Source organism: Colobus angolensis, unplaced genomic scaffold, assembly GCF_000951035.1.
Source record: "Colobus angolensis palliatus isolate OR3802 unplaced genomic scaffold, Cang.pa_1.0 Scaffold56, whole genome shotgun sequence".
Taxonomy (NCBI): Eukaryota; Metazoa; Chordata; class Mammalia; order Primates; family Cercopithecidae; genus Colobus; species Colobus angolensis.
In genome coordinates this window covers 3,369,439-3,382,185 of record NW_012119154.1, presented here as the reverse complement: position 1 = coordinate 3,382,185, position 12,747 = coordinate 3,369,439, and the positions used below count along the sequence as shown (strand labels likewise).

The 12,747-nt window shown below is 39.6% G+C and overlaps 1 protein-coding gene across 1 annotated transcript in view; it reads left to right on the top strand.

Annotated features, from left to right (window-relative positions):
- GADL1 (glutamate decarboxylase-like 1) overlaps positions 1-12,747 on the top strand; it is a 178,921-nt gene that overhangs the window by 88,066 nt on the left and 78,108 nt on the right. The window contains exon 15 of the mRNA XM_011961622.1: positions 4,509-4,708. Within this exon, the coding sequence (XP_011817012.1) occupies positions 4,509-4,708 (200 nt within the window). The remainder of the gene's footprint in view (positions 1-4,508; positions 4,709-12,747) is intronic.

Genomic DNA, 12,747 nt, shown 5'->3' with positions numbered 1-12,747 from the left:
AGAATATGCAACCTACAGATTCATTCATTCACATAATGAGTGAATATTTTGGATAATATTTCCAGATTCACAAGTATTCATAAAGATCTCAAAATGCTTTATAAACAGGGTATTACTGGTGGTAAGACCAGAAGTCATGTTTATAGGAAAAAATAAGAGTTTAAAACAGGATCTTATTTTGACCTCTAGCTCAGTGTTCTCTATTCTGCCATTTTCCTTTTTACCAACCTCTCCAAATGGAGCACCCTCTTTCACATGTATTTAAGTGCCCACTGTTGATGCAATAAAGTATAATAGGTTAGAGTTCAAGCCCTGAATCTAAGCAGTTTTGGTTTGAAACCTAGCCCTATCACTTAGTAGCTACATGAACTTAGGTAATTCACTTGCTGTGTTGCAAATTGTACAATGGAGTTGACAAAAATAGAATTTATCTCACTGGGTTGTGAGATTTAAATGAGTTATTACATATGAATTGTCTGGAAAATAGTAAGAGTTCAATAAATGTTAGCTCTGGTCATTATGATGTGCTAGGTTAGGTGTTGTGAAGGCAAAGAGGGAAAGTAAAAGTTGTGGTTTCTGTGCTTGTCATTGGCTTTTCTTTACTGTATAATCCAATCCATTCTTTACTTTCCTCTGCTTTGCTCTGCAAAAGGGCCAGACTCCTAAAAGCCATATTTTCCAGGCTCTTTTGCCAATTGGCTTCCTGCTAGGTTTGGTCACAAAGAGGTTCATATAAGATAGTGAGGTTGGGAGGCCAAGAGTCTCCTCTCTACTTGGGTAATGTTAAAGAAAACTAGAAGCAGACAGTAAAGTAGTAAAAACAGACTTTGTTCAGGAACTACTGCAGTGAGAAAGAGAGACCACAGTATAACCCGACTCACTTCTGAATACAGCATGGACAAGTAGGGACTCATAGCCAAGGGGCAGGTTGGGAGTCAGTGGGTGGAAAGTGACTGAGAAAACATTAGGAATAAAAGGATACAGGTTAGACATCTGACAAGATTCTTGCTGAAGGCAGGCTAGAATAATCAGATAACAAGTATGAAGGATGAAGAACTTGGTCAGATAAAGGGAGATATTGGGATGGGGGATTCTTTCCAAACTGACTAGCAAGATTCTTGCTACAAGAGGGTGATGCATTTATAGAAAGATAAATGTCAAGGTGGAGACCTAGAGGACTTTGACTAAATGTTAGTCAAAAAGAGAATGTTAAGTAGCACCACCAGCAGAAGTTGTCTCTTCATCACTTCCTGTCTCCAAACGGAGCCTTTCTCCATGCTCACAGATCTCACTTGGAAGCTTCAGTTTCCAGTCTTCCTACCAGCTTTCCATGTAGGGAGTGAGGCCAATACAGGCTACAATAGAACAAGACGAAAGGACATATTCCTGATAATGGGTATTATTTAGTACCGGATTCAACTCTGCCTGCAGATTATATATGTGACTAGATTTTTAAATATACAAGCCTATAAAAAGACTCCCTTTTGCTTAAGCTTCTTTCACTTGCCACTGTACAAGTTCTAATACAAATGTCTACTCATCCCCGAGAAGAGTTTGAATATCACAATATAAAGCAATTTGAATTTTCATTGGATACTTGTTTCTGAAAGCCATATTACTACTATTTATTGTCCTGCTAGGATTAAGAGTATATGAAGATCAGCAAGATAAATATGGTGCTTCTCTTTGATAGCACAATAACTATTTTCAACAATCTTAAATTTTAACTATACTTATTTCTAACATGTTTTCTCTGAAGATCTGAGCGTGTTCTTAGTTGATGTCTTAAAACTAAAGGACATCTCATCCACTTTAATACAAGGACAGAAACTAAAATGCAAAGTGAAATATTTGAGAAGAAAGTTTATTTTTGATAAAGTAAATCCCAAGCTGCCAGTTGTTCTTTAGGAAACCTTCCCAAGGCAGAATTTTTAGTGCCATGAAATTAACTGTCACTACTGCAGGACAATCGTTTCTTCTGCTATTTGCTTTCTTGGCTCTCTTGTTCTCCACTTGCTTGTGATTACACAATTTGTCTTCTGATAATGGATGAGCCTCCTCTCCCTTCCAATCACTACCATAGGCCCCTAAAACTTGCTCAATAAATGTCCAAAGTTCATTTGCTTTGGGAATTTTTCATCTTTCATGGTTGGTGACAGTAAATTTATAATCATAATGTAAGTGTGTGTGTGCCTGTGTTATGAATATGTGTGCATTTGTCCCTAAAATACATGCAGTGGCCTTTTAGTGTTATAATATATGGTCAGACTGTAGTTGCTATGGAAACAATAACCAAATGTCCCGACTTTTGAGGGCAGGGAGATGCAGCAGTGGCAACTGTGATCAGAGTAGATATATTGATGATAAAATCTAAGACTTTAAGGGATTTTTCTACTTTAATGTTCAGGTCAGAGCAATCTACTCTTTCCCTGTGTCTCTCAAGAATACCCATTGGAACCAGGCTGAAGGCATACTAATGTTATTATTATTATTATTCTAGAGACAGGTCTTGCTGTTGTACAGGCTGGCAAGCCGTGGTGTGCTCACAGCCCACTGCAGTCTCGACCTCATGGGCTCAAGTGATCCTCCCACTTCAGGCACATGCCACAACCACAGGCACGTGCCACCATGCCCAACTAATTTTTATGTTTATAGAGATGAGATCTCACTGTGTTGCCCAGGCTTGTAGCAAACTGCTGGCCTCAAGTGATTTTCTTACCTTGGCCCTCCAAAGCATTGGGATTACTGGTGTGAGTTACAGTGCCCAGACTTATCATTGTTTTATATTCAGTTTATTGTGGATACTGGATGAGGGGCATATTGTAATTCTTGGTTATGTTTGGTATATAATTTTTATGTAGTATAAAATCATACTTTTTGATAATGGAACATATTTAGATCCAGACTAGTATGTACACAAGACAGTGTTGCTTAAGTCAGCAAACTTACGCTTTCATTTGAAATATGATACCTTGAAATTTCCTTTTCATTCAGCTAATTAGCACAAGCTGATTAGTCAAATGAAGCACATTTAATACATTCTCTGATCAGAAGGAAACATTTTCTAGGACCCCCATGTCTACTGAGAAGTTTTTTTATAGCTTCCTGTACAGCACTAGTAGTTTTGAATTGTTAAAGTTTGGAAAATGCACCCAATGAGAAGTTCATCTATCTGTGTTTATTCTACTCATACTACATGTCAGGGCATTGAGAGAGGAATCATTGTCTTGATAGCTTAATGAGAGTGCTCTTTGCCCAGCAGTGTTAAGCTACATGGATGTAACTATGGATAAGAAATGATTCCTGCTCCCAAGAACCTGCTTGACCACACAAGGAGAGAATCTAGGTAGTGACTGCTCATTGCATGGGGAAAAGTACAGGATGAAGGCCAACAAATGCAGCCAAATACCAGTTATTCCTTTGAGTCCAACGAGATGGGCAGATGAAGCTGACGGGGAAGAAAAAGTTGAGATGGGACCTGATGGAAGGGCAGGCCTGACAAAGAAGGCAGGCTATGTTTAGTGTCAGTAAACTTCACAACTTATAAATAGACTGCATATATTCTGTCGAAAGTGTCAAGTATCATAATAAAAGAGAGTTAGATGCAAGCAAATGGTATAAAGACATAGAAGAAACATGATGAAGTGGTTCAGGGACATTGAGTACATTGGCTCCACTGAGGAGGCACAAGGATCTAAAATATTTTAGGGGAGTTGTCAGGGCTGTAAATGATTGATTAGGAAATCCTGGCTTTTGTAGACACTCGATGGCATTGAAGACAACATGGCTTCAACTTTAATGCTTTGAGGTCACGGCAAAGGCCCTATAATCGTGATGAACAGTAAATTATCACCTGCTTCCTAATGATAACAAGTTAGTAAATGCAGATGGAATTTGGTTGCAAATAAAACCGACATGAGACAAACACGAAAGGCCCTGTGGAATTCTAGCTGACATTTTGTGGCAGTGAAAACTTGTTGGCTCTTGTTTACCTCTTCCATAGCTCTTTCACTGGGTTTTTCTCCCTGGGTTTTTTCCCTGAATTATGTCAGGTCTAGCCTTTTCAAATGAATATGATAAAGAAGGTCTTTAAAACTAGTTTATTTTGCTTATGAAATTGTATAACACGTGTAAATATGTCAGTTTTTTGTTTGCCAATGGAGAGCTTTAAGTGAGTTATAGACAGTTTTATTCGTACTGAAAAACTGGTCCACCTTGATGTCATAGCGATAATGACATGGTCTTCTCAGCCTCTCAATGCTCAGTAAAATTGTGAAGATGGATTTTATCATTGTCAACTCTGAGGTTTTGTTTGGTAACACTATGGGTAACGTGTATCTCAAGGTCAATGTATACTGATTGTGTCTGATGCAAGGCAGTCATAAAGTGAGATGTACATTTGGCATAGGTAGAATATACACATTGTGTGTGTACATGTCTGTTTGCTTTCAAAATCAAGTTGTATTCTAAAGTTGAACAGTCTTATAATCTTTCTTTCTTTTTCAAAGGATCTTCTTAAAAAATGCTACTGTGCCAAGGCATCTTACCTCTTCCAGCAGGATAAATTCTATGATGTGAGCTATGACACAGGAGACAAGTCTATCCAATGTAGCAGAAGACCAGATGCATTCAAGTTCTGGATGACCTGGAAGGCCCTGGGTACATCAGGCCTTGAAGAAAGAGTTAATCGTGCTCTTGCTTTATCTAGGTACTAGCCTCTCTCTCTGTGTGTGTGTGTGTGTGTGTGTGTGTGTGTGTGTGTGTGTGTATCCGTGACTGTCTATAAAGACCTAAGGAAAGTAATACTTGCAAGTATTGCAAGATGTGTTGCAAGTGCATATTTTCATTTGTGCATTCTTTATTTCATCCAACACACATTTTCTCAGTACCTACTACATGTTAGGAGTTATGAACAGAGCAGTCCTAGCACCTCTTTCCAAGATCCTAGCCTACTGAGAGATACAAATGGCCCTCCTTCCTAGCAAGCTGAGGTATAGTCTCCAATCCCAATCAGGAGGGCTCTGTAGTATGTTCTTGAGGAGCACTGGCAGAGGCTCCTTGGAGGAAGTGACTTTCAACTGAGATCTAATGAAGAGAAGGTGATATCTTTTGGCTGTGTGTCCCCACCCAAATCTCATCTTGAATTGTACTTCCATAATTCCCAGGGGTTGTGGGAGGGACCTGGTGGGAAATAATTTGAATTATGGGGGCTGTTTTCCCCATACTGCAACTGTGATAGTGAATAGGCCTCACAACATCTGATGGTTTTATCAGGGGTTTCTATTTTTGCATTATTCCTCATTTTCTCTTGCTGCCACCATGCAAGAAGTGTCTTTCGGCTTCCACCATGATTCTGAGGCCTCCCCAGCCATGTGGAACTGTAAGTCCAATTAAACCTTTTTCTTCCCAGTCTCGGGTACATATTTATCAGCAGCGTGAAAACGGACTAACAGCAAATTAGTACCAGTAGAATGGGGTGCTGCTAAAAAGATACCCAAAAATGTGGAAGTGACTTTGGAACTGGGTAACAGGCAGAGGTTGGAACAGTTTGGAGGGCTCAGAAGAAGACAGGAAAATTTGGAACTTCCTAGAGACTTGTTGAATGGCTTTGACAAAAATGCTGATAGTGGTATGAACAATAAGGTCCAGGCTGAGCGGGTCTCAGATGGAGATGAGGAACTTGTTGGGAACTGGAGCAAAATTGACTTTTGTTACGTTTTAGCAAAGAGACTGGTGGCATTTTGCCCCCTGTCCTAGAGATTTGTGGAACTTTGAAGTTGAGAGAAATGATTTACAGTATTGGATGGAAGAAATTTTTAAGCAGCAAAGCATTCAAGAGGTGACTTGGGTGCTATTAAAAGCTTTCTGTTTTAAAAAGGAAACAGCATAAAAGTTCAAAAAATTTTCAGCCTGATGATGCAGTAGAAAAGAAAAACCCATTTTTTGAGGAGAAATTCAAGCTAGCTGCAGAAATTTGCATAAGTAACTAGGAGCTGATAATCCTCAAGACAATGAGGAAAATGTCCCCAAGGCATGTCATAGGAGGGGCTGCCATGAAGAACTGTCACAGACCCAGAAGCATAGGAGGAATAAATGGTATCATGGGCTGGGCCCAGGGTCCCCATGCTGTGTACAGCCTACAGACTTGGCGCCCTGCATCCCAGCTGCTCCAGCCATTGCTAAAAGGGGCCAAAGTACAGCTCAGCCCATGGTTTCAGAGGGTGCAAGCGCCAAACCTTAGCAGCTTCTATGTGGTGTTGAGCCTGTGGGCACACAGAAGTCAAGAATTGAGGTTTGGGAACCTCCACCTAGATTTCAGAAGAGGTATGGAAATGCCTGGATGCCCAGGCAAAAGTTTGCTGCAGGGGAGGGGGCCCTCATGGAGAACCTGTGCTAGGGCAGTTCAGAACGGAAATGTGGGGTCCGAGCCCCCACACTGAGTCCCTATACTGGGGCATTGCCCAGTGGAACTGTGAGACAAAGGCCACTGTCCTCCAGACACCAGAATGGTAGATCTACTGACAGCTTATACCGTGCGCCTGGAAAAGCCACAAACACTCAATGCCAGTATGTGAAAGCAGCCATGAGGGGTGCTATACCCTGCAAAACCACAGGTGTGGAGCTGCCAAAGACTATGGGAACCTACCTCTTGCATAAGCATGACCTGGATATGAGGCATGGAGTCAAAGGAGATCATTTTGGAACTTTAGAATTTGACTGCCCTGCTGGAATTCAGACTTGCATGGGCCCTGTAACCCCTTTGTTTTGGCCAATTTCTCCCATTTGGAATGGCTGTATTTACCTGATACCTGTATCCCCATTGTATCTGGGAAGTTACTAGCTTGCTTGACTTTACAGGTTCATAGGCAGAAGGGACTTGCCATGTCTCAGATGAAACTTTGGACTGTGGACTTTTGGAATGAGTTAAGACTTTAGGGGACTGGTGGGAAGGCATGACTGGTTTTGAAATGTGAGCACATGAGATTTGGAGGGGCCAGGGGCAGAATGACATGGTTTGGCTGTGTCCCCACACAAATCTCATCCTGAATTCTACTCCCATAATTTCCAGGTGTTGTGGGAGGGACCCAATGGGAGATAATTTGAATCATGGGGGCAGTTTTCCCACACTGCTGTCATGGTAGTACACATGTCTCACAAGCTCTTTATAAGGGGTTTCCGCTTTTGCATCACTCTTTTCTCTTGCCACTGCCATGTAAGAAGTGCCTTTTGCCTCCCACCATGATTCTGAGGCCTCACCAGCCATGTGGAACTGTAAGTTCAATTAAACCTTTTTCTTCCCAATCTCGGGTATGTCTATCAATAGCATGAAAATGGACTAAAACAAAGGGAGAAGAATGACCTGGGTGGAAGGAGCAGCAGGCCCAAATCTCTGGATGTGAGGTGATGCAAAAGTCTGGATGTGACATTAAGGACTTGAAAAGCAGATCTGTGAGTTTTGGTGGCGGCAGCTTAAGTCTTAGAGGGAAAGGCAGTGTGGAAGCACCATGTTTACTTGCCTCATAGTAACATTAGAAATAAAGCTGTTATCACACTTGTGAGAACATTAGAAAAGCTCAAGAGATAGGTGCCAGACATTGCTACTTGAATAGGACTGAACTGCTAAACTTGGATCAGTGGTCGACAGGCCATAGCCAAATTTAGTTTTACACGTGTTTTGTTGGGCTCATACTGCTTAGGGTTAACTTCCATGGTGTTAAACATTCAAACATTTAAATATTTAAAATGCTTTTTTAAAAAAAATAGATTTCTCAAAAACCTGGATTTTTTGTTTTTCTCAAAGTTTAGAATGTTCTCAATCCCACATGGTAACAATTAGCTGAACATGATGATGCCCGACTCTGGAGAAGCACAGTCTCTATCACTTCTTATGGTTAACAACAACAACAACAACAACAAATACATCTAGCCTAATAGCACAGAGGTACAGACAACCTGGATTCAAGACCTAAGTCCTATGTGACTGGGGCAAGTTTCTTAATCTCTCTGCACCTCAGTTTTGTCCCAAGAAAATGATAATAGCACATATCTCAAACAGTTACTGTAAAGGTTAAAGAAATGGATACATGTAGAACACTTAGATCAATGCCTGTGATGTCCTACATGCTATTTAAGTTTTAGTTATTATTTATGTAACTGCTTGGCCAGTATAGACATTAGGCTTTGAACTCTGGTTTGGATAGTCTTATCCTTCTTTACTCCCTGTTAACATTTCACTTGGAAAATCATGAAGGACCTTCTTAGAGATTTAGAGCAATTTCTTCTTTCTATAGTGGGTATGAGTATTCTGAGCAACAAGCTGTCTGAAGCCTAATGTCTTGAAACAATTGTTTTCCCCCTAGAGATCTAAATGTTGGCTAGCATGACATTATAGCATACCATAGTGGCTGGGGTGTTTGAGTCTACTCTCCACGTGTCTTTCATATTCCTTGATCAGCATACTAGCCAGCACATATTCTTGAGATGGCCATGACAGAAGACCAAGAAGGCAAACCAATTATGTAAGCCTACTTTAAACTCCTGATTGCATTATACTCCCTTGGTCAAAGAAAATCATATGGCTAAGCCCAATGTGAAGAGGTGGGAAGTACCCTCTGGCTTTTAGCAGGAAGAATTGCGAAGTTACGTGGCAAAGGGCTTGGATATAAAGACAGGTAAAGAGATGGCTTTGGCATTTTCAGAAGACGTTTAGAAGTCAGTAATTCTGGTGATTATGGGCATGAAGTAGTTTGAAAAACCTGTGAATGTTATATGAGGACTCTTGGTAGCAAGCGATGGAAACATTAACTCAAGGTATTATAAACAAAGGTAATTTAAGGCTGTTAAGCCCAGTGTAGTGATGACTTTCGGAAAGGCTTGGTCGAGGTGCTTAAACAACATCAGCAGTCTTCAGTCTCTCTGCATCTTTTAGTTCTGCTTTCCTTCAGGTTGGGTTTATTCCTATGGAGGAAGGTGGCTGCAAAGTGTCAGATCTATGTTCTTCCAGGTTCAAGATCAAAAGATAAAGTACTCCTCTCTCAACAATTGGAGGAAAGTTTAATTATTTGAGAGTGAGGTAAATATCCATCTCTGAATCAGTCACGGTTTCCAGGGCAATGTGATGCTCTCAGTAGTAATGATGACTCACCTGCTCTCTCTTGGCACTGGGGAGAGTGTCGATTCCTTTTATAGAATGTGTACTGAGCCTAGATGACGAAGGTAACTTTGTTAGAGATAGGGTTAAAGTGCTTCTATTAGAAGTGGGGAGATAACCCAGTGGTGAGAAAATAAGACGGTCTATGGTCTACCATAAATTATTTATAGCTGCTCACTAAATTAGAAGTCCAGGAAGCTCTGTTCCCTTTTTTTTGTGGATTTTCTTGCACTATTTAAATGGGGTAGAATCTCTGCATTATTTTGTCTAAGCTTTGAAATAATTCATTGGGAGGTGTCTTGAAATAAGGTTAGACATAAATATTTTATGATTGTATTTATTATAAAGTCAACATTCATCTCAGGGTGGAATTTAGTTTACAGTCTAAGAATACTTTCTAAGTTTTGCAGAGAAATATCACAGGAGGATAAATGTTAACATTTCAATTCAACAAACACTTATTGTTTGTAAATGTTTGTCAAGTTGAATTGAATTAACATTTTAGTGAGCATTGCTGCAGACTCTGACCTATATTTAAATATTTGAAGAATAATCCCTCCTCTTTCCTGCTGTTACTTCCAATAGTTTTTTTGGCCTTAACTTCCCACAGTCTTGATATCCAACAGTCTATTCCTGGGGTGGGCAAAAGTCTGTCTCCAATGCCAAGGAAAAGGGCAGAGTACTTTGAAGCATGTAATTTGGTATGAATGTGAAATTATAAACTTGGAGAGAATTTCTCTAGAGTAAGATTTGTAGTAAGTTAGCAACAGAAGGGCTTTATTTTCATGATTTCTTTTCAAATTACTGATTCATTTGAAGTTCTGCTTTTTAGGAAAGACAGAATATTTTCTCAATTCTAGGGTCTCTTACGTTTGCGCTTAAGCCTATATGCAGTGGTGTGGCCGTAAATTGGCTCTCAGAAGGAAAAGAAAGCCCCAGTTGTGTCTTCCAATTTCCATGGTGTAAATATTTCTGTCATAGCAAATTGCAAGCTACCAATGGTTGTAGTTTATGAATTTCCTGAATATTTAACAGTGGACTCCTAACCGCTACAAACTAGCTCTAGAACACCACTGGTTCTGTGAGCTATAATCTTAACTCTTCCAGCCATAATCTTAACTCTTCCAGTCTTCTAACCACGTGCATAATGTGAAGTAGCATAATCAATTCAAAAAATCACAGGGTCAAGATATTTCCCATGAAGCTCACTGATGCCTGGGCAACTTGCTTCCGAGTTTACCAAATCAAAAGCATTTCACCTATGGTTGGAAGGCTCCACCTGGAATAATTTCTAAGTCACAGTAACATTGTTTTGTTTCCAAGAGGTGTAACTTTTTTCAGTAGATAACTCTAGCAAAGTAAAGCTGCATGTGATGATTGTGTTAGTATTTGAGGAGCACATTATTGGCAGGCTCTTATAGCTAAAATATCCACTTCCCTAGGTCAGGTCTCTAAAATACTGGAAAAGCCGTGCAACTCTTTTGCTTTGATAATGATACAGAAGAATTGTACTGATTCCATAGATTAATGTTTCTATATTCCTGAATCTAAATGGAGCTTAACTTTGAAGTTTTTATGTTGACTAAGATCTAAGTACGATATTTTGATAGGCCAGTGATCACTTACACTGATAAGATAGCCTTCTTCATCTTCGCCTGGGAAAGTAAGAGCAGACGCTTTCAAGAGGACAATGATTCCAATTTCATGGGTTGTCAGAAATTTAACAAGAAGGAAAAAATTAGTGCCTAGGAGACCTCTAAGGCTTTTCCTAATTTCCATTTGACCCTGTCAACCCAATTGAAGAGAGAACATTTCTCCCAGAAAATATTAATGGCTAAAATGCTTTTTTTCTTTGGTTTGAAAATCAGCGACACCGAGAGCCTAAAGCAAACATGTGATTATTGAGCATAATTGAAACTCAGGGGGCTCAGGTTTAAAACCACCACTGTGGCACAAAACCAGTGACTGTATATTTCTGATATCTGCCTAGGGAAGTAAAAAATGTTTTACTATACAAGGTTACCTGTTGCTGAGGGCACCTTCTAGGCCTTTGTGATGGCATTCAGGTTAAATGGATATCCACTAAAGGATAATTTTTCAAGCAGGCCTAGAAGAGTCATGTCTGTAAGTCTTTTCAACAACAAACAGCTCAGGAACTCCCACTCTGCTACTTCGTTTGGTCTCCAGAGTATCATTTATCTATTCCCTTGACACACAATCTCTGCAATCTCTCAGATGGAAATCATTTCATAGACTTGCATGGATACCGGGGGGTTTATTGTTATCAGTATGGAAAAGGTGAGCAGTTACACAATGGTGCTTTTGTGCCAGTGTATTTCTCTAGGTGATGGGAGGTACAGAGTCTAGAAAACTAGGGAACAGTCTTTGTTTTTATTTTTAATCTTTATATTGGTGATCTTTTTGAAAGTTACAATTACAGTAGAATAGAGCACGTGGGTGTCTGTGATGAATTCCACAGCCATGTGATACGTGCTGATATATGCAGAGCATACGGAAAGCAGATGGAAAAATCTCAGGAGTTCTGGGAGACTCAGTGCATCAGAAGAAATTTCAAATGAGAAGATGAGACTAAGAGAGAAACTTGGTCCAAAGTGGTCCAGGGAGGTGCTAAGTGGCTGCTGAAGAAAGGGACTGGAAAGGCTATTTTCAGAGAGAAAAGAATGTCTTGCAAAAGGACAAGAGAAATAAAAACAAAAAGCGGGGGACTTATATAACCAATCTGAGAACTGAGATTCTCTAATGATAGAAGCATAGCTGTAAGTAGAGGAAAATTGTTTTGTAGCAAGTTTATCATTAATGCATATGCCAAGATCAAGCCAGAATATTAATGTTACTACCACACAGTAGGATTGATGAAACCTCTTGCTAATATGTATATTTTTTCTCTCTTGTATGCCAAGGTTAGTGGAAGGGACAAAGAGTTTTATGAAGTTATTATTAGTTATTATTGCTTTCGAGTCCACTTACTTGAATGCCTTTTGATAGTAGTTTATGGTTTCGGTATTATGTCCCCAAACTGAACATACCTTGTTTTCTGGCTTCCACCATATAAGATTAGTTTATTAAATGTATTTTGGCTTTAGGTTGTTTTCATATATTGAAAACAAGAGTTGTGAGGAATAAATCGTCCCTAGAAACATAGGCAGAGGTGACTTCAAACATTTTGGCTTTCCTCCCAACAACTCATTTCATTTTAGCATTTATTTAAGAGGAGGATAGGGTACTTTTTAGTAGAAACACTTCTAAACCAGCATTTATGAAAGTATGCTGTGGCCAGTAGACTTCTAAGAGATCTTAATAGACGATCTCTCAAAAAATGGTTCCATGGTTAAATAAGTTTGGGAGATGCTAACTGCTCTATTATTCCTCTCTTGGAAATTCAAAGTACTCATTAGGACATTTAAAACTTTGAGAGAGCCTGTAATATAGAATCATTTTTAAAAAAATTGTACTTTAAATTCCAGGGTACATGTGCACAATGTGCAGGTTTGTTACATATGTATACATGTGCCATGTTGGTGTGCTACACCCATTAACTCGTCATTTACATAAGATATATCTCCTAATGCTATCCC